The sequence below is a fragment of the Felis catus genome, chromosome B1 (assembly GCF_018350175.1).
Source record: "Felis catus isolate Fca126 chromosome B1, F.catus_Fca126_mat1.0, whole genome shotgun sequence".
NCBI lineage: Eukaryota > Metazoa > Chordata > Mammalia > Carnivora > Felidae > Felis > Felis catus.
The window spans coordinates 133068117-133093804 of record NC_058371.1 but is presented as its reverse complement, the minus strand read 5'-3'; the positions used below and the strand labels follow the sequence as shown (position 1 = coordinate 133093804).

At 37.3% G+C, this 25688-nt stretch overlaps 1 protein-coding gene and 1 pseudogene across 7 annotated transcripts in view; one reads left to right on the top strand and one right to left on the bottom strand.

Moving 5' to 3' along the window:
* The window catches only part of NUDT9 (nudix hydrolase 9), a 101472-nt gene that overhangs the window by 21535 nt on the left and 54249 nt on the right, over positions 1–25688 (top strand). For 3 of the 7 annotated variants that reach the window (XM_011281777.4, XM_023252949.2, XM_019829261.3), the window contains exons 5-8: positions 8951–9062; positions 11050–11196; positions 12708–12792; positions 14142–14913. In XM_011281777.4, coding sequence (XP_011280079.1) covers positions 8951–9062; positions 11050–11196; positions 12708–12792; positions 14142–14320 — 523 coding nt within the window. In that variant the 3' untranslated portion in view covers positions 14321–14913. Of the gene's footprint in view, positions 1–8950; positions 9063–11049; positions 11197–12707; positions 12793–14141; positions 14914–19184; positions 24606–25688 lie in introns of those variants that run through there. The other 4 variants (XR_006596962.1, XR_006596961.1, XM_019829262.3 and 1 more) reach the window with 2 other exon arrangements.
* LOC111560241 lies at positions 17777–17897 on the bottom strand (annotated as a pseudogene).

Sequence of the window (25688 nt, the reverse complement as noted above, 5' to 3'; positions counted from 1 at the left end):
TTGCAATGTATTTTCCTCTCAGGACTGCCTTCGCTGCATCCCAAAGCGTTTAGATTGTTGTATTTTCATTTTCATTTGTTTCCATATATTTTTAAATTTCTTCTCTCATTGCCTGGTTGACCCATTCATTCTTTAGTAGGGTGTTCTTTAACCTCCATGCTTTTGGAGGTTTTTTTTTTTTAAAGTTTTTTTTTTTTTTTTTAATGTTTATTTGTTTTTAAGACAGAGAGAGACAGAGCATGAACGGGGGAGGGTCAGAGAGAGGGAGACACAGAATCTGAAACAGGCTCCAGGCTCTGAGAGCCCGACACAGGGCTCGAACTCACGGACTGCAGATCATGACCTGAGCCGAAGTCGGCCGCTCAACCGACTGAGCCACCCAGGCGCCCCGATGCTTTTGGAGGTTTTACAGACTTTTTCCTGTGGTTGATTTCAAGCTTCATCACATTGTGGTCCGAAAGTATGCATGGTATGATCTCAATTCTTGTGTACTTTTGAAGGGCTGTTTTGTGACCCACTATGTGATCTATCTTGGAGAATGTTCCATGTGCACTCGAGAAGAAAGTATATTCTGTTGCTTTGGGATGCAGAGTTCTAAGTATATCTGTCAAGTCCATCTGATCCAATGTATCATTCAGGGCCCTTGTGTCTTTCTTGATTCTGTGTCTAGATGATCTATCCATTGTTGTAAGTGGAGTATTAAAGTCCCCTGCAATTACCACATTCTTATCAATAAGGTTGCTTATGTTTGTGAGTAATTGTTTTATATATTTGGGGGCTCCTGTATTTGGTGCATAGACATTTATAATTGTTATCTCTTCCTGATGGATAGACCCTGTAATTATTATATAATGGCCTTCTTCATTTCTTGTTACAGCCTTTAATTTAAAGTCTAGTTTGTCTGATATAAGTATGGCTACTCCAGCTTTCTTTTGACTTCAGTAGCATGATAGATCGTTCTCCATCCCCTCACTTTCAATCTGAAGGTGCCCTCAGGTCTAAAATGAGTCTCTTGTAGACAGCAAATAGATGGGTCTTGTTTTTTTTTTTTTTTTTATCCATTCTGAAACCCTATGTCTTTAGGTTGGAGCATTTAGTCCATTGACATTCAGTGTTATTATAGAAAGATATGGGTTTATTGTCATTGTGATGTCTGTGGGTTTCATGCTTTTAGTGATGTCTCTGGTACTTTGTCTCACAGGATCCCCTTTAGGATCTCTTGTAGGGCTGGTTTAGTGGTGATGAATTCCTTCAGTTTTCGTTTGTTTGGGAAAACCTTTATCTCTCCTTCTATTCTGAATGACAGACTTGCTGGATAAAGGATTCTCGGCCGCTTATTTTTTCTGTTCATCACATTGAAGATTTCCTGCCATTCCTTTCTGTCCTGCCAAGTTTCAGTAGATAGATCCGTCACTAGTCTTATTGGTTTCCCTTTATATGTTAAAGCATGTTTTTCCCTAGCTGCTTTCAGAATTTTCTCTTTATCCTTGTATTTTTCCAGTTTGACTATGATATGTCATGCAGAAGATCAATTCAAGTTACGTCTGAAGAGAGTTCTCTGTGCCTCTTGGATTTCAATGCCTTTTTCCTTCCCCAGATCAGGGAAGTTCTCAGCTATGATTTCTTCAAGTACACCTTCAGCACCTTTCTCTCTTCCTCCTCTGGAATCCCAAATATCGTATATTATTGCGTTTTATAGCATCACTTAGTTCTCTCATTCTACCCTCACACTCCTGGATTTTTTTATCTCTTTTTCTCAGCTTCCTGTTTTTCCATAGTTTTATCTTCTAATTCATCTGTTCTCTTCTCTGCCACTTCAGTCCGCGCTGTGGTCGCCTCCATTTTATTTTGCAGCTCATTTATAGCATTTTTTAGCTCCTCCTGACTGTTCCTTAGTCCCTTGATCTCTGTGGCAATATTCTCTGCTGTCCTCTATACTTTTTTCAAGCCTAGCGATTAATTTTATGACTATTATTCTAAATTCATGGTCCATTATATTGGTTAAATCATTTTTGATCAGTTCGTTAGTTGTTGCTACTTATTGGAGTTTGTTTTGAGGAGAATTCTTCCGTTTTGTCATTTCGGATAGTCCCTGGGGTGGCGTGGAACTGCAGCGCACTTCCCCTGTGCTGTCTGGAGTAACTTGTGTTGGTGGGCTCGGCCGCAGTCAGACCTGCTGTCTGCCCCCAGGCAGGCCACCGCTGGGGCCACAGTCAGAGTGGTATGCACCTTATCTTCCCCTCTCCCAGGGGCAGGACTCACTGTGGAGTGGTGTGGCCCTTGTCTGGGCTACTTACACACTGCCAGGCTTGTGGTGCTGCTTCGATGGGATCTGGTGCATTAGCCAGGGTGTATCCGCAAGGTGCACAGGGGCGGGAGGGGTAGACTCAGGTCGCTTTGCCTTCGGTGGTCTGCTTTGGGAGGGGCCCTGCGGCACCGGGAGGGAGGCAGACCCGTCAGAGGGATGGATCCACAGAAGCACAGCCTTGGGTGTTTGTGTGGTGCAAGCAAGTTCCGTTACGGGAACTGGTTCCCTTTGGGATTTTGGCTGGGGGATGAGAGAGGGAGATGGTGCTTTCCAGCGCCTTTGTTCCTTGGCAAGCTGAGCTCTGTCCTGCGGGGCTCAACAACTTTCCCTCCCACAGTCCTCTAGCTCTCCTGCTGTCTGAGCAGAGCTGTTGACTTATGACATTCCAGATGTTAAGTCCCACTGACTGTCAGAACACACTCCGTCCGGCCCCTCTGCTTTTGCAAGCTAGACTCGGGGATTCCACCTTGCCATGCAGGCTGCCCCTCCGCCACCCCGGCTCCCTCCTGCCAGTCCAGGTTGTGCGCACTGCCTCTTCACCCTTCCTACCCTCTTCCGTGGGCCTTTTGTCTACGCTTGGCTCCAGAGAATCCATTCTGCTAGTCTTCTGGCAGTTTTCTGGGTTATTTAGGCCGATGTGGGTGGAATCTAAGGGATCAGCAGGACGTGGTGAGCCTAGTGTCCTCCTCTGCCGCCATCTTCCCCCTCAAAATCTTCCATTTGAGTATTGAGGGACAATGAAAGGATCAGCTGGTCGAAGTAGAATATTTTGTAGAATAGTGGGTAATCAAACGTAATTTTTTTGCAGTTTTACTGTGGAGAATATTACAATAACAAAGTTCAGGAGTGTTAAGGGGAGCCCTTGAAGATTTCGGAATAGGGGACAGGCATTCTCTTTCTGAGGTAAATCTATCTGGTAAGCCACATCATATTCAGAAGGCCCCTTGGTAAGCATGAATCATAATAAGGAAGGCAGGTGAATCTTAGGTTTAGATGGACTTGACCATCTTCATAGGAATCATCTTTTCAGCACGTCTGGAATATTCTGTCATCTGTCATCCTTTTAATTTTTTTATTTTTAGGATTTCTTCACTGACCAACTCCGTCTTCACAAATAATTGTCACTTTGCTTTAAATAATGCAAATACCCTCAATATTTTTATTTTTTAATTTTCATATTTTGAGGGTCTTCCTTTCTTTCCGGAAACTTTTTCTCTGATCTGAGATCCAGTAATGATTTCATAGGTTAACTCTAAGAAAACAGCTTAATTCCCTTATTTTCAAGTTACTGGAAGAGGCACCAATATTTGTCCCATCTTATTCTCCTTGGCCTTTCAATTTCCCTGACAAAAGAGGTCTTCACCCCACAGCTCACTCCAATTTTCTCCTTCCATCCTTTCTTGCTTCCGCCCAGCCATCTACCTATCTTATGTATAGATGCTTATGTATCTACCTACCAACCCACGTATGTATTTAAAATTCCTTTAGAGGGGCACCTTGGTGGTTCAGTTGGTTAAGTGTCCAGCTCAATTTCGGCTCAGGTCATGATCTCATGGTTTGTGAGAGATCCTGCTTGGGATTCTCTTTGTCTCTCTCTCTCTCTCTCTCACTCTCTCTCTACCCCTTCCCCCTGTGCATGCATGCTCTCTATTTCAAAATAAATAAATAAACTTAAATAAAATTACTTTAGAAACTTTATGGTTTAAATGAAATGGGAAGAGTTAATATACTTTTAATGAATGTAAATAAAAAATATTAATGACAGTATCAGTTTTGTTTCCAATTTTGGTAAGGCTGGCTAAAATCAGGAAGGTGTGAAGCATTTGAAGTAGAAATGCCAGTAAGGGGACAAGAAGCAGAAAAGGGAAGGTAGACACTTGGAAGTTAGCCTTTTATTAGCTTATCTTTATCTCTGGTGGGCCAAATACATGGGAGTGTATGTGGTGATTGGGTTGCATTGTTTTGAAATAATAGACTTTTTGAGCCTAATGCGGCCATTATACAACAGCTTCAGCAATAGCTGAAGACTTTGAGAGGGTCCAAGGCTATGGAAAATCCCACAGATGGCAGAGTCTAGCTTTCACCTGTACTGTTAGGTTGATGCTCTTTATTACCTCAGTAATGCATATATTTAGCTATGAGTTGGTCTAAATGAGTGAGTGGCAGTGGAAATGGAAGGAAGAGAAGAATGTAAGATGTTAAAAAGGAAGCATCAACAAGGCTAAAGCACATTGTTAAAAAGTATTGCTCTCCTCTGCTAGGTGCTGTCATCATTTTTTCCATTTGTTTCTCACACAACTCCTTAAAGTAGATATTAACATCTCTGTTTTATAGATCTGAAAATGAAGACTCACTGGGGTTAAGTGACTTGCCTAAATGTTTATGTCGATCTGAAATTTGAGTCCGTGGTATTTGGCTCCAGATATTATACTTTTTCTCTTTTATACCCGTTTTTCACTAATGAGTAATCATAAGAATCATCTAGGCACTTTAAAGATTCCATTCCCTTTTCTTTCAAGTACTTCATGATTCAGAACAGCTCTGTATAGTGTGTTTAACAAATGCTCCAGGGAAAGTGTTAAATGTTTCTGTTCTCAGGGACCTCTCCTAGAGATTCGATGGGTACAACTATCTGATGTTCCTTTAGATCCTTTAAAGTGAAAATGAGGTGGGGAGTGTTGATACATTACTGTGAGTAAAGTCAGATCCATAGTTAGTGGTATTCTCATTTTCTTTCCAGTTTTGGTGAGACAGGAAGGTGTGAGCCATCAGAAGTGGGGAGGGAATATCAATAGTATTTAGAAATAACCTTTGGCATTTAACAAATGTTAATGAGGTTCATTAATTAAAATATACATTATTTCCATTATATCAAGGATTTTGTTTTAAATTCGGTAATAATTTATTTGATGATAAGGTTTTGGAGTGATGGGGATTGGAGCTAATGGTCAAGAAAGAATTCTTGAGACTTCTTCAGTGCAAAAAGGTGATTTTATTAACACATGGGGTTAGGACCCGGGGGCAGAAATTGCTGCCTTGGGACCTCTGAGGAGAGACTGGTTATGTACTTGGAATTTTGGGGAGTAAAGTGGGGGGGGGGGGGAGTTTCCAAAGGGATTTTCATATGCTGAAGAAGACTCCCAGGATCCTGGAGGCCTAGCTGTTGTCAGCTAGGTCGTTTTCCCCTCTAGCAAAGAATTCACATTAAGACAGCAGGGAGTTCCTGGAGAAATGTTATACCCTGCCTGCCTGAAGTATTTGTCAGCGGGCTGCAGGTTGTAAGGATATTTAACTTTATCTGCCATTTCCTTCTGCCTTTGTTTCCCTCATCATGTGGTATTTACAATAAGGAACAAAAGAAGAAACTACTCTGCTTGGTAGTTCTTAAATGAGTGCCTTTGGGGTAAAATCTGAGAAAGTAAACAGGTTATGTGACTGTTCATCATCAGTCTGGCCCTCTCTAGCCCAGCAGCGCCTCTCCCCCAGTCCTGCTTCTCCCTGTGCTGCAGCCTCAACTGGTGGCATGTCTGTCTTGGTTTTCCCAGCTTCTCTAATGTGATGTATATATAGTAGGTGCTGGTAAGTGTGTGTGAGTGTACAGAGCATCTTTCACCTTCTCACACCCTCCTCTTACCCAGTTAGTGTAAACATTCTGTTTGATTTAAGTAGACAGTATGGTGATTAAGAGTGCAGATTCTGGAAGCAGATTGTCTGGGTTCAAATTTTGGTTTATACCACTTAGCTCTGCAGTCTTGGACAAGTTTAATCTACTCTGTGCTTCATTTTCCACATTTGTAAAATAAAGATAATAATGCAACTACTTTATAGGGTTGTTTTGAGGCTTAAATGGATAAATACATGAAAGACTTAACAGTATCAGGTACATAATAAGTGCTATAGAAATGGGCCTTAAGAAGTAAAAGTACCACGTCTACCTTCAGTCCTGTTCTCAATCTTGTACCTGGATCATGGTGATGAGGTTTTGGGGTGATGGTGGGGTTCAGAACTCATGGCCAAGAAAGAATTCTTGAAGACACCTTTGGTGCAAAAAGATGATTTTATTAAAGCACAGGGACAGGACCCGTGGGCAGAAAGAGCTGCACTGGGGTTGTGAGGAGTGACTGGTTACATACGGTGGAGTTGGGGGAGGTAAAGACAAAAGGGAGGCCTCCAGAGGGACTTCAGTGTGCTAAAGAGGACTCCTAAGATACCTGAGGCCTTGCTGTTGTCAAGCTAAGCTTGTTTTCCCTCTAGTAAGGCATCAACATTATGACTGCAGGGGGTTCCTGGAGAAATGTTATACTCTGCATTTGCTTCAAGTATTTGTCAGTGGGCTGCAGGTTGCAGGTTATAAGGAAATTTAATTTTACCTGCCATTTCCTTCTTGCCTTTGTTCCCCACATCACTGTGGAGGGGAGGGTGATATTAGGGGCTCCAGGAAACTGAGTCTAGGTTTCAGAAGATTAGGATATTGATAAGATTGCCTTTTTCTTGTAATTTACTAAGGTATTTGTAAACTGATAGAGACTCCTGTCCTGCATGACTGTGATCTCTATCCATTTGTTTTCTTTCCTTTCTTTTGTTCTTGGGCATCTAGGAGTGCCTGAGGAATACTACACATATCCCACTTGGGGGGGGGGGGGCGGGCGGGGTATGCTAGCTTGTACTTTGCTCTCAGCTTGCCTTATGCTTCCTCATGAATGGTAACAGTCTTCTAGCCTCCAGTCTTGCTTTCTTCCCAACCAGCCTCCACACTTTTGTCAAAGTGAGTGAGCTTTCTAAATACAAATTGCTTATGGTTTTACCCTGCTTAAAAATATTCTTTGGCTCTCTAAGCAGATGAATTTGATGAATTCTTTGCCTACTCATCTGGCCTCATCATCCTTCTTTCCCTCTGTGGTGCCCATGGTGCCAGACCCCACCTATAGATTCAGTTTCTTGAACATATTATTTTATACCTTTGTTTCTTGCTCATGTCATACCTATGTCGGGCATCCTTAAAAACAGATGCTGTCTTCTTGTACTAATTATTCTTTCATTTCTGTTTACTGTCCTCATCAAATTGTCACTCTAATTTATTCACTTACATGTCTAGCTCCACCCCTAGACTATGAGCTCTTTCAGGGCAGGAATTATGGGTTAGATATGGTAGTCAGCCACTATATAAAGAAATTTGGAAACTTACTTACTTATTTATTTATTTATTTGCAGGAGGGGGGAGAACTATTTAAACTCATTTAATTTCATTGATTCTAATTCAAAGCAATGATTAGATCATAGGCTTTCTTTTTTGGTTTAGTACTAGAGGTTCAAAATCTTTTTCTTTGCCTAAGATAGTTTTAGAACAATTCTTAAAATTGGGTGTGGTGGGGGTAGAGAAGGGAAAGGGAGATGTATCAGCATCTCTGGGCAAGAGGCTATGGTTAGAAAAAGTGCATTCTTGGGGTGCCTGCCTGGCTCAGTTGGTAGAGCATGTGACTCTTGATCTCAGGGTTGTAAATTTGAGCCCCATGTTGGGTGTAGAGATTACTTAAAAATAAAACCTAAAAAAAAATCTTAAAAAAAAAAAGAAAAAGTTCGTTCTAAAATTAACATAACCATGATACTTTTTTTTTTTTTTTAAGAGAGATTGAGTGGGGGAGAGGGACAGAGTGGGGGAGAGAGCTTGAGGTGGGGAGAGAGAGAGAGAGAGAGAGAAAATGAATGAATGAATCCTAAGCAGGCTCCACACTGAGTGTGGAGCCTGATGCAGGGCTTGATCCCATGCCCTGGGATCACGACTTGAGCTGAAATCAAGAGTCAGATGCTCAAACAACTAAGCCCACCCACGTGCCCCACTTTGATACTTTTTTAAAAACTAAAGGATAGAGTGAGGTTTTTGTGGTTTTTTTGTTTTTGTTGTTTTTTAAGAAAGGGCATAAAGATTGAGAAGCACTACTGTTGAGACCAGCTGAACTTGTATTGTGTAATCTGCATTGTGTAATCTGTTTTGATAACAGAGTGACCCATTAAAAGGAAATATTACCAGATCTCTTATATTAAAGTGATTCTTAAAAAGGATCCTTCGACTATGTTTTTAAGTTTTATGACCCATCGTCTAAATTCTGTTCTGCTTTTAAACTTTTTTTTGACAATTCTTTAATAAAAACTACTTATATCTGAATTTTTATTACAGAGAATATCTTTTTTGGAAAGTAGACATCTGACTTGGTTTGTAACAGTGCTCAATACAGAATATTTTTTTTTTAAATGTTTATTTTTCAGAGACACACACACACACACACACACACACACACACACACACACACACACGGCATGAGCGAGGGAGGGGCAGAGAGAGGGAGACACAGATCCAAAACAGGCTTCAGGCTCTGAGCTGTCAGCACAGAGCCCAACGCGGGGCTCAAACTCACGAACTGTGAGATCATGACTTGAGCCGAAATCGGACGCTTAACCAACCTAGCCACCCAGGCACCCCAGGATATTTCTAATACAAAATAATTTTTTTTGGTAAAACTAGCTGAGAGGTGAATTTATAATACTCTTGTTATAAAGAAAAATACATCGTTATAACTTTGTCTCAAGTTTGAGATAGATCCTTATTCTTCAAAATCCATTATGATTTTATATTACTATTTACAGGTGGAAAAGGGATAGAAGTGGAAATAAAATTACCCACCCTGTTTCTGGGAAAAACATCTTACAGTTTGTGGCAATAAAAAGGAAAGACTGTGGAGAATGGGCAATCCCAGGGGTAAGATTTAAAATTAAATTAAAGTTCTTTTTAGCTTCATTTACTGCAAGGTTATTGTATGTAGATCTTTATCCTCCATTTATTTTCCATTCCTTCACACTTCACTTAGTGATTCTTTTGTCATTTATCACTGCAATGAAGTCTGTCAATAGCAAGTGTAGGATAATACATCAAGGCTGTTAGAATTTGAGTCTAATTATAAAGCCATTGGAAAAGAACATGGACTTTGGAGTTAGACCTAGGCTTGTATGTTGGCCTTCCCACTTTGAGCTGAGAATACAGAATTCAGACACTTACTTTAAATTTTTAAAATTTTTATTTTTTAAGTAGTCTCTCCACCCAGTTTGGGGCTCTAAATCACACCACTGAGATTAAGAGTTGCTCTACTGACTGAGACAGCCAGGTGCCCCAGAACTTTCTCTTTTAAATTTACATAATTATATCTACTTCATAGGATTAGTAGCGGTAGCATATAAAACACCTGGCATAAAGTAGATATTCATACATGTTGGGTCCCATCTCAGAACTCAACCCCTACTTCCAAGTCCAAGGTAAGACTGTTAGCATTGGTTTATTGAATTCTCATTAACTTTAGACATAAAAAAGATAATTCTTGTTACTTTTCCTTGTAGTTAAAAACATTTTTTTTTAATGTGTATTTACTTTTGAGAGAGAGAGAGAGAGAGAGCGAGCGCAAGCTGGGGAGGGGCAGAGAGAGGGTGGGGACAGAGGATCTGAAGTGGAGGTAGAACTCACAAACTGTGAGATCATGATCTGAGCCGAAAGTCAGATGCTTAACCAACTGAGCCACCCAGGCACCCCTCCTTGTAGTTTTTAAAATTTCTGTAATATCATCAGGAACAGTTGTACCTTTGTTGAGTTCATTTCAGTGGTAAATTTGAAGTGGCTTTTTGAAATGTGTATGTGTGCAACAGAGGGTTTTATATTTTATGCCATATTGTGAAATGAAGATAATTTGAAAAGAGGATGATTCTTATACTGCTATCTGCAAGAATGGTTGTTTTTTTTCTTTGTAGGATAAAAATGGATTGGAAATAAAAATCCCAGGTGACTGTAATAAAAGCTTAGGTTAATTATTATGAGCCAAATTGTCAAACTTCACCCATGCTTAGTGTAAAACACGGTAATGATTTCATTGTAGGATTTTATATTTTTGTCATCTGAAATTCTGATCAGTAAGGAAGTGGTTGTCCCTGATGTCATATTGAAAACCATTCATCTAATCAGTATATTTTGAGATCTGTTTTTTGTCAGCTGATATATTAGACATTGAGAATATAACAGAGCAACATAAACATCCCTGTTTTCTTGGAGCTCACATTCCAGTGGGGGAAACAGATAATATAAAATATGTTATTGTTTGTTTAAAGGTATAAATATTAAGGAAAAAACTAAAGCAAAGAAGGAGACTAGGAAATGTTTGAGAGTTTGCAATTTGAGATTAGAGTGGTTATAAAAGGTCTGAGAAGGTAACATTTAAGCAAAGATTTGAAGAAGGTGAATGAGCGATGCATGTGGGTATCTAGGGAAAAGCATGTTGGACACAAGCAATAGCAGGTGCAAAGGCCTTAGGTGGGATTTGTTTGGCATGTCCTAGACACTGATTCAGGAGGTCAGTGTGGCTGGAATGGGATGAACAATGGGGAAATTTCGGCTTGCTATATTCCATCTTGCCTCCAGGCCTTCCTTCCTTAGCTTGAGTTTAGAAGATACCAGGAAAGGAGTCTTATTGGCTCAGTTTACTTTTGGCTAACCTTGGACAAATTACTGCAAATACATGAGATACCCTGATTGGCTACTTCTACTAGAATCAAATGGTTTAGAGAAGAACATATCACAGGAGAATGGGAATCATGATTATGGCCAGGTAGAACAATGTGTCTACTGCATCACCCAGTAAATATTTGTTGAATGAATTAAAGCTTATTACTTTTTTTTTTTTTTTTTTAAATAATGTGGCTATTAGGGGATGGTGGACCCAGGAGAGAAGATTAGTGCTACACTGAAAAGAGAATTTGGTGAGGAAGCTCTCAACTCCTTACAGAAATCCAGTGCAGAAAAGAGAGAATTAGAGGAACAGTTGCACAAACTCTTCAGCCAGGAACATCTAGTGGTAAGAAATGGTGGTTCCCATGAAGGATTTTAGCCTCACGGATTAGTGAAAATTCCTTAAAAATTCACCTGGAAATCTGATAGGTAAAACCTGTATATTTGAAATACATATTCATAGAAACAAATTATAGATCTTCACTGTGAATAGATTTCTGCTTAAACTTTTATAGCCCAACTTTAGGTCAGTTACATTTATTAGAATACACTTTTTTCCTCTTAGTTTTTCTTTAGACTAGATGTGAACCAACGTGACACTGAACACACCCATCCGTCTGGAAACCTTTTAAAAAAACTTACATAAATTTAGCTCTTTTGAGAGTACGTTTACATTTTAAATTATGTTATTCAGAGTTTTTCTGGTTGATAACCATTTAAGTCTTATGTTTTGTCTACATACCCTTTGTGATTAAAAAAAAATCACCTTATAAAGTATATGTGTGCTGGTAATAAGGAAAAAGAGTTTCTTTTTTGCTGGCTTTTTTTGAATTGCTTTGTTTTCTTTCTAGAATTAGGATTTCTTATTTATTTATGTTCAGTCTTTTGGGGTCACGTTTGTGTTAGATGGCTAGATCCAAATCTTTCCCTATATTAATAGCTTAAGTATTAGTCTTTACTAAATTTATTTATAGATCTTTTTTTTAAACTAAAAAAACTTATCTTTGTATGTCTGAAACTATAATCACAGAAATTATATATATATATAAAATATACTTATATATAATCGCAGAAAAATACTTATAGAGCCTTTAAAAAAGTCATATGGCCCAAATAAGACTATTCTCAAATTATGAAATTAGAGTCTGAAGAGTTGAGGGTTTTGTGAATTTTAAAGCTGACCTTGAGAATACTTATCCTAGGAAATTTAAAACAAGCATGTGGAATGTTACATGAAAGTTTCTATGATACTTACATTTCACTTGTGAAAGGTGAAATAAGGAGTCACTTAATATCAAGGGGTTTTAAAATGGAGCTGAGAGGCCTTTAGGGAGGTGGGACTTACGTACTTCCTCACCAGGTGGAGCCCTGATCTTTTAAACTGGGCTAAACCGCAAATACTCCAAAGACTCTATACAAACACCTGCAACTAAAGGGACTTGCTTAGTGATAGCCTTAGCAACCAATTATATTCACTCAAGATTAGTTTTCTGCAGCAACGCCAATCAAAATTCTTTGAAAACAACTTATACAAGCATTCTCTTTCCATCTTAAAAACCTCTGACTTTGCTCCCTAGTGGGACACTGGGTTGCTACCCACATCTCTGTACCCAGAATTGCAGTTCTCTGATCATAAGTAAATGCTTAATTATTGCCTCCTGACAATTTTAGGTTGGCACTTTTTTCTTATTGTAGTAAAAAATACATGACATATAATTTACCATCTTAACTTTGTAATGTACAGTTAATTATATGCACACTGCTTTGTAATAGGATATTTACATTTCCGATGTAGCAGGCATCTGCTCCGTCCATTCGTGTTTGTACACTTTTTTGTCTGCTTCCTTTTAAAAATAGATATATAAAGGATATGTCGATGATCCTCGAAACACTGATAATGCATGGATGGAGACAGAAGCTGTGAACTACCATGATGAAACAGGTAAACTTGTGTTTATTAAACTGACTTGATAAGAGGCACTCTGGTATTTGCGGAATGAATTCTCATCAAAGAGCAATTTCCTTTTCTTTCTTTCTTTCTTTCTTTCTTTCTTTCTTTCTTTCTTTCTTTCTTTCTTTCTTTTTCTTTCTTTCTCTTCTTTCTTTTTCTTTCTTTTCTTTCTTTCTTTCTTTCTTTCTTTCTTTCTTTCTTTCTTTCTTTAAGTTTATTTATTCTGAGAGAGAGCGTGAGCAAGCAGGAGAGGGACAGAGAGAGAGGGGGAGAGAGAATCCCAAGCAGGCTCTGTGCTGTCAGCAAACCATGAGATCATGACCAGAGCCAACACCGAGAGTCGGCTGCTTAACTGACTGAGCCACCCAGGTGCCTTTCTTCTTTTAGAAAGAGAGTGCAAGCAGGGGGAGAGAGAGAGAGAGGGGATCTCAAGCAGGCTTCATGCTCAGCATGGAGCCCAATGATGGGTTCAGTCCTTCGACTCTGGGATCATGACCTGAACTGAAATCAAGAGTTGGCTCCTCGACTGAGCCTTCCAGGTGCCACAACATTTGCTTTTTTAAAAGCTCTTGATAAGCATTGCCAAATTGTCCTACAGAAATAGTCTATTTACATTCCCAACAGTGATTAAGAGCTTTATTTTTATTTTTTTTGATAATTATAAAGATTTTAATTAATATATTTATTTGTAAATATAAATATTTTCATTTATGATTTCTGGTTTGGTGTCATGGTTATTTATTTGGGGTTGGGGTGTGGGGGGAAGGGGCAGAGGGAGAGGGAGAAAGAGACTCCCAAGCAGGCTCCAAGTTATATGCCCAGAGCCTGATGCAGAGCTGGATCCCATGTTGTCTGTGCTATCAGTGAACCATGAGATCATGACCTGAGCTGAAACCAAGAGTCAGACACTTACTGACTGAGCTGCTCAGGCACCCCCATGCTTATTTTAGAAAGGTCCACTTAAGAGTGTAAAATGAATTGCCAATAATTGTTTTTCTTTTTTTTTACATTTAAATCTCCAATCCCTCTAGAACTTGTTTTGATGTAAGTTTCATACTCATTTAATACGAACTTTTTTTTTTTTAAAGCTAAAGCCAATATTCTTACTTTTTAAAGAGAAAAGCTTCCTTACTGGTGCCTCTACTTAAAATTTAGCAATGTGGTTAAAATTTGGGCATTTGGAAAATTTGGAACCTTCTAGTTTTTAATTCCCTGGGGCACCTAATACAATAATGATTTAAATTGTTTTCAGTAAGAATACTTGAAGCTACAGAGTTATGTTGAAAAGGACATAAATAAATGAATTACTTTCTCTTGGTGATGTTGTGCTTTGGCAATAGGTGAGATAATGGATAACCTTACCCTAGAAGCTGGAGATGATGCTGGAAAAGTGAAATGGGTGGACATCAGTGATCAACTCCAGCTTTATGCCAGTCACTCTCAATTCATCAAACTCGTGGCAGAGAAACGAGATGCACACTGGAGTGAGAACTCTGATGCTGAGTGTCGCGGGTTGTAGCCTCATCTCTGTGTCAGCCAAGTGCAGAAGAGCACGTGCTGAAAAGAAGGCGGTACCACAGAGCTCATAGGATAGATAAGGGGGGCAGGCACGGTCACTTGGAAATTATTTCATTCACTTTCAAAACTGTTTGCATTTAGAAGGTTTTAATCAGAATAAAATTAGTATATATGATGAAATGCAAAACATAATTTTCTGCTTTCCAGTCAGAAGAAATATAAACAACATATTTTTTATGTATTCTATTTAAACATGGTTTAAACCAAATCGAAACAGCTGATGCTCTTTGAAGAACCATAACCTGAATAAAGATAAATTTAGGGTCAGCCATTACTTCTGCCTTCCATGTTCTTTCTTTTGTTTTTTTCCTGTTGGTCTAGGGTCTGAAGGATGTTCCTGGCATAAATATCAGGCTCCTTTAGGAGAACACTGCCAGTGTCTAACCTGTCTTTAAATTATTTGCTTTATGTGATCTTGTTGAAGCTGATTTAAAAAATGAAAACCTTGTTTTGACTTCAGAATTACCAGTTTATTGAGGAAATTTCAGTTTATTGAGGAAATTGATCTTGTTAATAAAGATCAATATCAGTGAACAGCTCGTGTTCTCATTTTTTAAAAATTCTGAATTTAAAAATATGTCCTGGAAATTAGTAATTTAAATTGATGTATTTATTTCATTCTACTGTAACTGTATGTATCATAAATAAAGTAAAAATACATGTTCAGGGGCACCTGGGTGGCTCAGTTGGTTGTGTCCAACTCTTAATTTTGGCTTAGGTCATGATCCCAGGGTTGTGAGATTGAGCCCCATGTTGGGCTCCACACTCACCATGGAGCCTGCTTGGGATATTCATTCTCTCTCTCTCTTCCTCTGCCTCTCTCCTCCACCCATGCTTTCTCTGAGAAGTAAAATAAAAATAGATGTTCAGAAAGGATTGAAATGAGAGAGGGAAGCCTTTGAGAGTTAAACATATTATTTGTTAGGAAGGGAATAAGGATTGGAATAGGTTTTTGAGAGGCCCACCGTTAACATTATAATTCCCAGAGAAAGGAAAGAGTTGTTGATGTTCTCGATACCTAGGGAAGAAGAATGAAAATAATACTTGTCTTAGTGGGCATGTGTATCACATCCTGGCTAACATATTTATTGAGAAAATCCCATGATATTTACTCCTGTCAACCTTGAGTAGGGACCATCATAATTCCGTCTTCATTCTAGTTGGGTTACAGATGGGGCATCTGAAGAAAAGGAGGTATAAGGGATAGAGACATGGTGGTTTCCTTTTCTTCACATATTTGGAAAAGATATTAGGCTTATTCTGTAGCTTGAGAACAGAACTTGGGCTAATGTAAATCACAAGTCCCCTCAACCCCTGCTAATTTAGTGTCAAAGCTACTTTTACTTTGGTGGTAAACCTGAACTAAACTGACAGGAAGCTTTTTCCTCATTAGTGCGACTTAAGGTTTGCTGAGAAACATTAGAATGTTTGCTTTCCAGATGCTGTTTCAGACCCCTCTGGAAGAGTTACAAGGTTTAAGTATGGTATTAATTTTCTAAAATCCATAAAATCCTGGTCCCTGGTATGTAATAAGGGACTTGTGCTTGACCAGGATGACCCGCTCACTAGCTGAGGGGTAGGATGGCCTTCTCCCAGAATCAGAGTTGGATTCTACTTTTACTGTTTGGCAGGAAGAGACTGCTTTTTCCTGGCACTGAATAGAATTTTTAAAGCTGCTTACAAAAGCTCTTGAGAAAGTTTGAGCAATTCCCTGAAGGTCAACATTTACTTACATCTAATAGTGTTGAAACATTTAAATTGACATTAGAAAAGATAGTAGGTAATATTTTATTTAAAGAATGATTAAAGCACATGGTCTATTGATAATGAATTCTTCATGGCATTTTAGAGTTTTCTCTGGAACATTTCTAAAGTATGCAAAATTATAAAATAGGATAGAAGTAATCTTCTGATAAGTGTTATAAATATCCAGCATCATCTATAATAAGAAAAACCATATTAAAATTTTAGTTGAAGACCTTTCTGGAGGAATATTTGCTCCTATATCACTAGGTGATATTGATGCCATATTTGCTTTTCTTATATTTTAGGTATAAGGAAGAATACTCTCTGAATACTTTTTATCTAAAAATATTTTACTATTTAGTAAAATAGTAATAACAGATACCATTTACTGAGTATCTACATTATATCATGCAATCCTCACAACAATCCTATGAAGTTTGGTATTATTTCCATTTCACAGGTGAAAATGATCCTTCTAAAGATTTTCCCAAGGTTATTCAGTAAGGGACAGAGCTGGGGTTTGAATCCTGGTCTGCCAGGTTCCAAAACTTATTCTGTATTGTATTCCCTACTAAAATCATGAAGCTTTGATGATTTGTTGTGTTAAGTCTGCAGTTTGGAAGATTATATATTATTTAAGCAGTACTCACGTTAACAGTAACACACTTAATGGTTTATGACTTGACTTTAAGGTCACAGCTGATTTAACTAGCATCACTGTAACTGTTTGCATAATTTGAACCCAAAGAGAATTTACTTGATAATATCTGGACCTAAGGATATGTGGTGGCAATTCGGTGTTTGTCTTGCCAGCATTTCAGACTCAAATGGAAGCATATGCTAAACTTGCATAGTAAGAACATAACAATCTAAAACCTGAATATTTGGCACTTGAAAATTCCAACCACTTTTAGAAGCTAAATGCTATATTTTCTTACAGTATAAGAAACGGTGGTTGGTATTATTTTCTAACATATTTGTGAGGTTTTAATAAACTGATTTAAAAATACATCATTTGAAGGAAGCATTTATAATTTAAGTAGGCTAATTACTGCTTTCATCAGTACACCTTTCATCATGCTATTAATTTATCAATATGGATGTGACCTGAGACTATTAAACTCCTAAGATAAAAAAAAAATTTAAATATATAGTAGTACTTGAAAGATATTTGGAGATTTTACTAACCTTAGTATATAACTTCTGACATAGGGAGAGAATTATCTCTGCCAAAATAAACAATACAGATTACAGTTATTATATGAAGGTATTCTTGCCATAATTTCTTCTTTGTTTCCACTCACATCTCCCATCTTATGGTTATTTTATTGCTGATGGGTTAGTATTCATACAATCATGTGTATTGGCAGATAGAAAATAACATGATCCTGTTACATCTTAAATGCTGATAAATTGAATCCTCAACTGGGTTTTTCTGCAACAAAGCACTTCGCTTCTCCCACTTGGCCTTTGATGGCCTGATAAGAGCATTTGAAGTGGTAAGAAATACTAAGTAAGCATTTGGAGGCAATGAAGTGTATAAGGAGGAAAACGGGTGAAATCCAATTTCTTTCTCAAAATTGGGACTCAGAATATTTTGACTCATTAGCTTCTCTCAAGGTAGATTAACATTAATTTATATATAATTAATAATTTTGACATTAATTCAGATATTTAAAAAAGGAATATATCTTTTTTTATGTATTTTCAATTAGCAATAATCGTGCCTTGGATAAACCTCATTGGCTATGATACACCCACTGCACAAAGCTTATCTTTTGTATATATTTTAAAGTGAGAACAAACTTGGATGAGAATCAAAGAAGTCTCAAGATTTGTAGCCTCTCCATCCAGCAAGCTGATGCTTTGGTGTTAAGGAGATGTTTTGCCTTCCTTGAAATGAGGCCATTTCTAGATTTGGTAGTTTCACAGCAGACTTTTCTCACTGCTTACTATGAATTGTCCATAAAACAAAAACAAGCTTGAGGAAAAATTTACTGTTTGAAATTTCTTAACATTGCATATACTTCGTAGGCTGAAATTTTGTCAAATACCATGGCATTATGAAAATACCTTTTTAGACCTGCAGAAATTCTGATCTAAATTGTTTAGAGTTTATAACTCAGGAGCTCTAATTTGGGTCAGTTGGGTTTGATTCTGCCATATATTTTTATAGTTGAGGAGAGTTATTCTTACCTTTCCTGATATTAAATGTCACTTGTTTTTATCAATATAATCATAGAAATAAAGTCTTACCCCAAAGAAGCCCTAAAAGATAAAAAAAAAAAAAAAAAGACATTACCCTCAGTCCATTAAATAGGTTTATACTTTATAATAACTTAAAAATTAATATGAGGGGCGCCTGGATGGCTCAGTTGGTTAAGCGTCACACTTCCACTCAGATCATGATCTCGTGGTTTGTGAGTCTGAGCCCCGCGTCGGGCTCTGTGCTGACAGCTCAGAGCCTGGAACCTGCCTCAGATTCTGTGTCTCCCCTCTCTCTGCCCCTCCAGTGCTCATGCTTTGTCTCTCTGTGTCTCTCAGTAGTAAATAAACATTAAAATTAATATGAACTTACCTCAAGTTCATTCAGAATAGAAGTGATTAACTGAAAGAAGAAAATCAATGCTAGTGCTGTTAATGGGTTTATTTTTTAACATATTTGTAACTTAGCACACATATAAGCTAGAAGATTTTCTATATGAAAATTTGTTTTTATTGAAAAATGAATTCCATTTTATTTAGAGGTTTATTTACATGATATAAGATTTTAAAATGAATGTGCAATATCTAGATTTAAATTCCCTTAATTCACAGAAATATTGTAATTGTATTTACTGTATCTAAAGAATAAAAACTTGAACAGTTAAGAAGCTCACTGTGTACATATCCATGCAAGTGCTAGGTTTCTTGAAGTATGAAAATTCCCTATGTGAATAATACTTGACCCAAAATTTTAGGACAACTATAAATACTTGGCTTCAAGAGTTTGTTTACATAAGCGGTGTCACTGGAAAAGTATTGCTTTGTAGCTTCCACGGGTCCTTCTGTCGTAACAGACTGGCAGCTTGCTCAAGGAATTGACCAGTGAAAGAAAGTGAATCCCTTCGTATTTGTAGAGCTGTCCATCCCGGTGTGTATGCAAGAATATGTAAGTCAAACACTGTCCCATTGTTTGCTTAGGCAAGAACAATACCTGAGGTGGTGTTTGTTTCTTAAGGGTGACTCTTCCTGCTTTCTGACTTAACTAGGATTCCTGGGAGAATCCTGGGCTATGAAGGTATGGCAGTTCTAGAAGTTATTCTGTCAGAATTCTTTCCAGGATATAGGTTGTGGCCAAGAGTACTTCTAAAAATTTTCCAAAAAAGAAAGTATAAATAGGTATTAAGTGTCCAGATCTGGTAATGTGAATGAGTATCTGAGGAGTATATTTGCACTGGAAGAGACCTGGGAGGTAAACCGATACCTTTACCCAGGGTCACACAGCTAATTTAATTGTAAAAGAGATTTAAATCAAGAGAGAAATTAGAATCTAAGAGAGGTTTGAATCTAGGCTTTCCAACCACAGGCCAGTGCTCTTTCTGCAGGTTTTGATATAAAGGTGAACTTGCCAATTTTGTAATCGTTAATGATTAATCATTGAAGGCAGTTTCCTAAAACATTTTTCGTTAGAAATATGCTAGAATTTTTATTGTCTGCCATTTGGAAATGGACTATAACATTGCTTAAACAGAGTGGATTATGGGAAGAGCACTAGCACTTGAACTCAAGAGACTTAGGTTCTTATTGATTAGACTCAGAAGCTTGTTTGGTCTCAAGTTTCTGGGACACTTAAATATTCCTCAAGATGGTTGGCTTTAAATAGTCTCAAATCCTGAAAAATTTTATCTCCGGCACACGAATGATTTAGGCCTGAGTTTCTGACATTTTTACAAAATACTGCCATGTCCCTGATTCTAAGATACCACCAATTGTAAAATGTACCATTTTAAGTGATAGTATTTTAAAGAAAAAAGAAATCTTAGAATAAATGTATCTGTTGTGAGATGTGTCTTGATTTCAGAAAATGTTTAAGTATGAAAAGTATGTTTTTAGATAAGGAAATGGAATTTTTCAGTATTATCTTTTGTAACTCCACTCCAGTTTTTCTCCTCTGTTTTCATGAACTAATATTCTGAATAACTTACTGTATCAATAAAGGGCCTTATTAAAAAATTGAATTGTGTGCCTTTCATCCAAAAAAAAAAAGCAGCATTATCTATTGGAACTTAGCTTTGATAATCTTTAATGTATAATGTGTTTATGCTAATGCTTCATTAGTGAAGAAATAATCAAGTCTTTTTCATTTCTCCAAAAGGAATTTATTCTGTAAGTCTAAGTCTTTTGACTCTTCACTTTCACCCTCATCAGTGATGGAAAAGGTTGTTTTGTCAATTTATAGTTTGTATGAATTGAATAATGAATGTAGAACTGTTTGTAGAATGTAGAAATGAACTGAGATTGTTTTTTGACTTTGAATTTAACAGCTGAGATTTATTTTGTTTCGAAATGAATTAGACTAGTAAAGACAGAAATTTTTATGATGAGCTGGCCTATCTTATAAAGGGAGTTGAATGTAATATGTTTATGAACTTTATAGATTAACAGGGCAGATATATTTACCGTTATAAGATCATTAAGTGTCAGGACCTAGAATAAAGGAAACGCAGTTAAATAATCAGGGAGTTGTAATTCAGCATTTTAACTATCTTTTCTATGTTATACATTTTATATTACCTTGATTAATGAACACATGCTTTTTAGAATTCTTAGATTTCTAAAATTATGGCATTAAGATTCATATTCACTAATATAGTACCCATCCTCCTTTCAAACCTATATTTCTGGAAGCATATAGTCCACATTTTCTTTTGTGGTCTCCAAACATAGCAGGGACTTCTCGGAAAGATCATTAAACTTAGGCTCACTGGGTTGGAGCAAAGACTATATTTTAGGATCACTTCCTTATGAAAGAAGTACTTTAATAATGTCATTCCCTATCATTGTAATAGTATCATTTAAAAATTTAGTAACAGTATGCTATAATATATACAACATATTTTTTGGTTTGTGACTAAGTCAATCTCGTCATGTAATTGTCCCTCCATTCAGCAAAATCCTGTAAAAAATGAAATCCTTTTATAACACGACCATAACCTTAAATCTAGTTCAAAGGATTCTAGGACAGATTCCATTTCAATAAGAATGTATTTTTCTCTCATTAATGGCAGATGTAAGCATAAGGTTTTAGAGGTAAAATGGGCTTTATAAATAATTCACTGTTTTATACTTTCTTAAAGGAAACTTTAAGTATAATTACCTGATTTGGATAATAAGGAAAAGGAAAAGGAATCGGAATCTACAAAAAAAGAAGGAAAACAAGTGAAGTGTGAATAAAACAATTTTGTTTTAGCTTTTTTCCTAATTTACTTACCCTTCCATCCATCCATCCATCCATCCAGTATTTATTGAACAATTATATGCTCTCAACGAGCCCACCTTCTACTTGGTGAAGCTTAGATTCTAATGGATTTTAAATCTTTTTTTTTTCTCTCTCAAGAGATATGCTTCTTTTGCTTCATTAGTCAAATCTAAAGCCAAAAGGAATCTGTTTGATGTGTTTGTTAATTCTTGCAAATTCACCACCAGTTTGTCTACAGTAGTTGATTCTTTGCTTGCTTTTTAATACTACTCTGCCATCTGGTGGAAGGAAGAGTTTCCACTTCAAATGCTAGGGATTCTTTACTGCCACACAGATTTACATAAGATGTTAACAGAGACTCTTATATTCTAATTATAAACCAAAACTTCAGAATTTTTCATTAATTTAAAAAAAATATTTCTGGATTTCAGCCAAAACAACAACAACAACAGCAGCAACACCACCACTACCACAAAAGGGAAACAATGCCCCGCCCCTTGACTAAAACCAAAATGACTAGCAATTAATGATAAATGCAAGTAGTCAGAAATTTAGTGGCTAGGATTCAAGTAGGATACGTGAAAACATTAAAGGGAAAGACTTCCACTGGGGACCTCAACTTTAGTGACAAATTTCCAAAAGCCTACTTAAAGTTGAGAAACAGTTTGAAATTAAATACAAGCAAAAGGAAGGTGCTTATTACATTTAGATATAACACTATGCAAAATCATGTTTATTTTAAAAATAGGTGGTAGACAAGAAGTTAAGCCAGATGCTATTTTAAAATGTGTGTGAATTTTTCACAGCATCATTGCTTAAATACTGTCCAAATTTAACATGTCTCCAATCTGTGTTGCAACCTCATTGTACTGATCATTCTTCTCCCAAACTGCCATGTCCTCAGGTCCCTCAGATACATTTGCTGTTCCCTCTGCCTGCAGTGCGCCCCCCCCCACCCCCCCATGATCTGGCTCAGATAATGTCTCCTCTGTGAATGAAGTCTTTGACCCACAGCCTAAGCCAACTTTGTATTTGCACCTAGAAGTACTTATCAAAATACATTTTTACATTTATGAATCTTTTTCTCATCAGACTGTGAACTTATCTCATAATTTTTGTATTTCTAGCACTCACTATAGACCCTATCATGCAGTAGACACTCAGTAAATATCAATTGAATGCTATCTGTCTGTACAAATGTAAGTATTACATATAAAGTGAAGGAAATTCTATTTGTATATTTAGCACTGTTCTGGGCTTTATTAAAAGATGGCCAAGAATCCAGACATTAGGAGAGATTGGAGAGGATCCAGCAGAAAGAGCAAAATAATTATACTGTTTGACCTGTGGGAGAAAGCTGAAAAAACAAAAACTTTTTAGAAAAAACTAAGTAGCAAGATGATTTAGAAAAAGAACAGGTATTATGGAAAGAGTTTAGTATATCCTTCATGAAGTGCAACTAGGCTCATCACAGTCAAAGGAAATTCAGTATAAACACCTTTTTGATGGCAAGTATAGAAGGACATTGAAAGAAGTCACCAAAAATTTTGGGGAAAATTTGCTAGCTCCTTGTCACACTCCACCGCAGGCTATGCGGGGAGAGGGTGTGAACAGCTCGTGCCTGGCAACACGTGAAAGCCCCAAATTTTAAATTTAATAACTATCCTCTAACTAATAAGTGGTTTTTTAATGTTTGTTTGTTTGTTTGCAATTTGAGAGTCCCCAAACCCATGTTTACCAAGGGCAGTTGTGGAGGTGGGGGAAACAGGATCTGAGGAAAAAATGACGGTCCTTGTGGCGGGTAAAAACCAAATCTCTGAAAAAAAGAGACATGATGCCAGTCATTTCAGACAACTGTAAACTTTTAAAATCATGAACATGTCATTTGAAAAAAACAACTAGAAGTTTACCTGTCCACTGGAACTTCCTCCAGATGGTTCAAGCTTGTAAAACAGCACCGGCAACAAGGTAAAGCAACATATGGCAAGACATTATTTATTACAAAGAGATTTGATGAGAATAGGTAACAAGCCACTATTGAGCGTTACGCTGGTCAGTGGTGTACCTTCACTTCTGAAATGAAAAGCAGTTGTGTGTCCAATGGGGAAAGGTTGAATTAATTTTGTCCAGTGATTTAGAAGGTGTACTTTTGGCTTTTAAACTTATTTCCAAATGATGTTTTTACTTACATTTCTTAAGAGTAATTACATGTTGCATGCCTCTTTATCTTCGAATCAACAATGATCTCAATTTCATTCTCAGCATTTAGAAGTTCAAAGTGAAGAGCATGTAGAAATGTAAATTTAAATTTGGAATCCCCAAACACAAAGTTTGAAAGCTCCCTCACTTTGAAAGCTCCTTTGTCAAAAAATGTGCAGGAAAGAGGATTTCTTGTCTACTTGGTGCCCTCCGTATTCAGACTGTAATCGACACAGATCACACTCAGAGATCTCATTTGTATAGATGTGGAAGGCACGGCTATAGTCAGCATGAGATGGTTTGGGGTAAAGGCATTATAAAGAAACCCAATTCAAACTACATAACTAAGACCCAGGTCACTGTGGAATTTGAGTTCTAGCTTCCTAAATTTATTTGAGAACTTCCTATTTTCCAGTTAGGACTCTTATGTGCTTTAGAAACATTTTTATTATCTTTGCACTACTCTGAGGTAGTTCTTATGTCTCATTTTACAGACTGGGAAGTCATGGGTTAGTTCCTTGCTCAAGGTCACGTGGTTTACAGATGCTATGTGGAACTGAGATTTGTGCTGAGAAGACCACTGGGCTGAGAAACAGTGATAAATTCCTGATTCTGTAACTTCCTTGGACTCTACCTTTCTCTTTTGTGAAAGGAAAAGATACAGGATATGCCTCCTAGCCCAGAAATACTATCTCTAGAATGGAAATGGAGTGGAAAATGGAACCGATGTACTCACAGGGATGGGCAGAGCAGCGGCAGTGCTCAAAAGGCCAGCCAAGAGGAGAACTTTCATTCTGAAGGAAGAGTCTGGAATTAAAGGGTTAGAAGATTTTTAGTTTTTTCTAAGTCCCATTCCTGTTGTAAATAGGCTGCTTAGTTAGAGGTATTGCAATAGTGGTCAGGCTAAATTATGCCTCAATTCAGGTTTTGTAAGCCTAGAACAGAGCTTTAAAAAACTTTGGATGCCTTTAGACAAGACATGCATTCTCTGGCTCATAACATTGCATACACTTCATACACTTCCTTATAATCTCATAGTTCAACATACTTGTTTGGCCCCTGAAGTTATTTGAATTTGCAGTCTCTACCCACCAATCTCCACCACCACTATTGCATCATGCTTAGTATTGGGGACATATCACCAGTGGCTCAAATGAGATTTTTTTTTTTATAATATACACATAAATCCACCTTAAGCTTCTACCCCCATGAGACTTACTAGACCTTTACATAGCCTGGATGCTGTTACTGACAATTATAATTTCTCAAGGAGAAAATGATACGGGAAAAATCTTGTAAGGCAAATGGGTTGGTAGAGAATAGCACAATATGAGTGGATTCAATAAAACAAGTAAATCAGTGTGGTCTTTACTGGCCAGTAGATTCTGAAAGCAAACATTTTTATGGTCCTAAATCACATTTAATTCAAATTAACTTACCGTATGAATTTCAAACCCAACCACTGTACTCTGGAATTAAATTTTGAAAGAAAAATCAAACCCATCATATTCTCGCTAAGATTTGTCCCCAGCATCGGAAACAAGGTATATCTCTTTATAAAAGTCACTAATATAAAAGTCAACTAATTTAGATGTATTTTAAACTCAGCTATGACTTACCTTCATGCTATTTTACTTTGCCTGAATTTGGGCAACTTACCTCCCTTTTCCTTCTTTTTCACGTTTCTCCTTTATGTTTTTCTTCCTTTTGGATCCAAACCCTTGAATTTTTTTGTGTGATAAGTGGGCCTATTAGAAATCATTAAATTACCCGACACAAGAATATTTTAACAGTCTTCTACTTAGTGCAATAGAATCAGTCCAAATTATATTGTATGTCTTTGTAATTACCTTTGCTTCAAATGGCCCTCGGAGCAATGAATTCAAGGAACAGTGTGATCTTC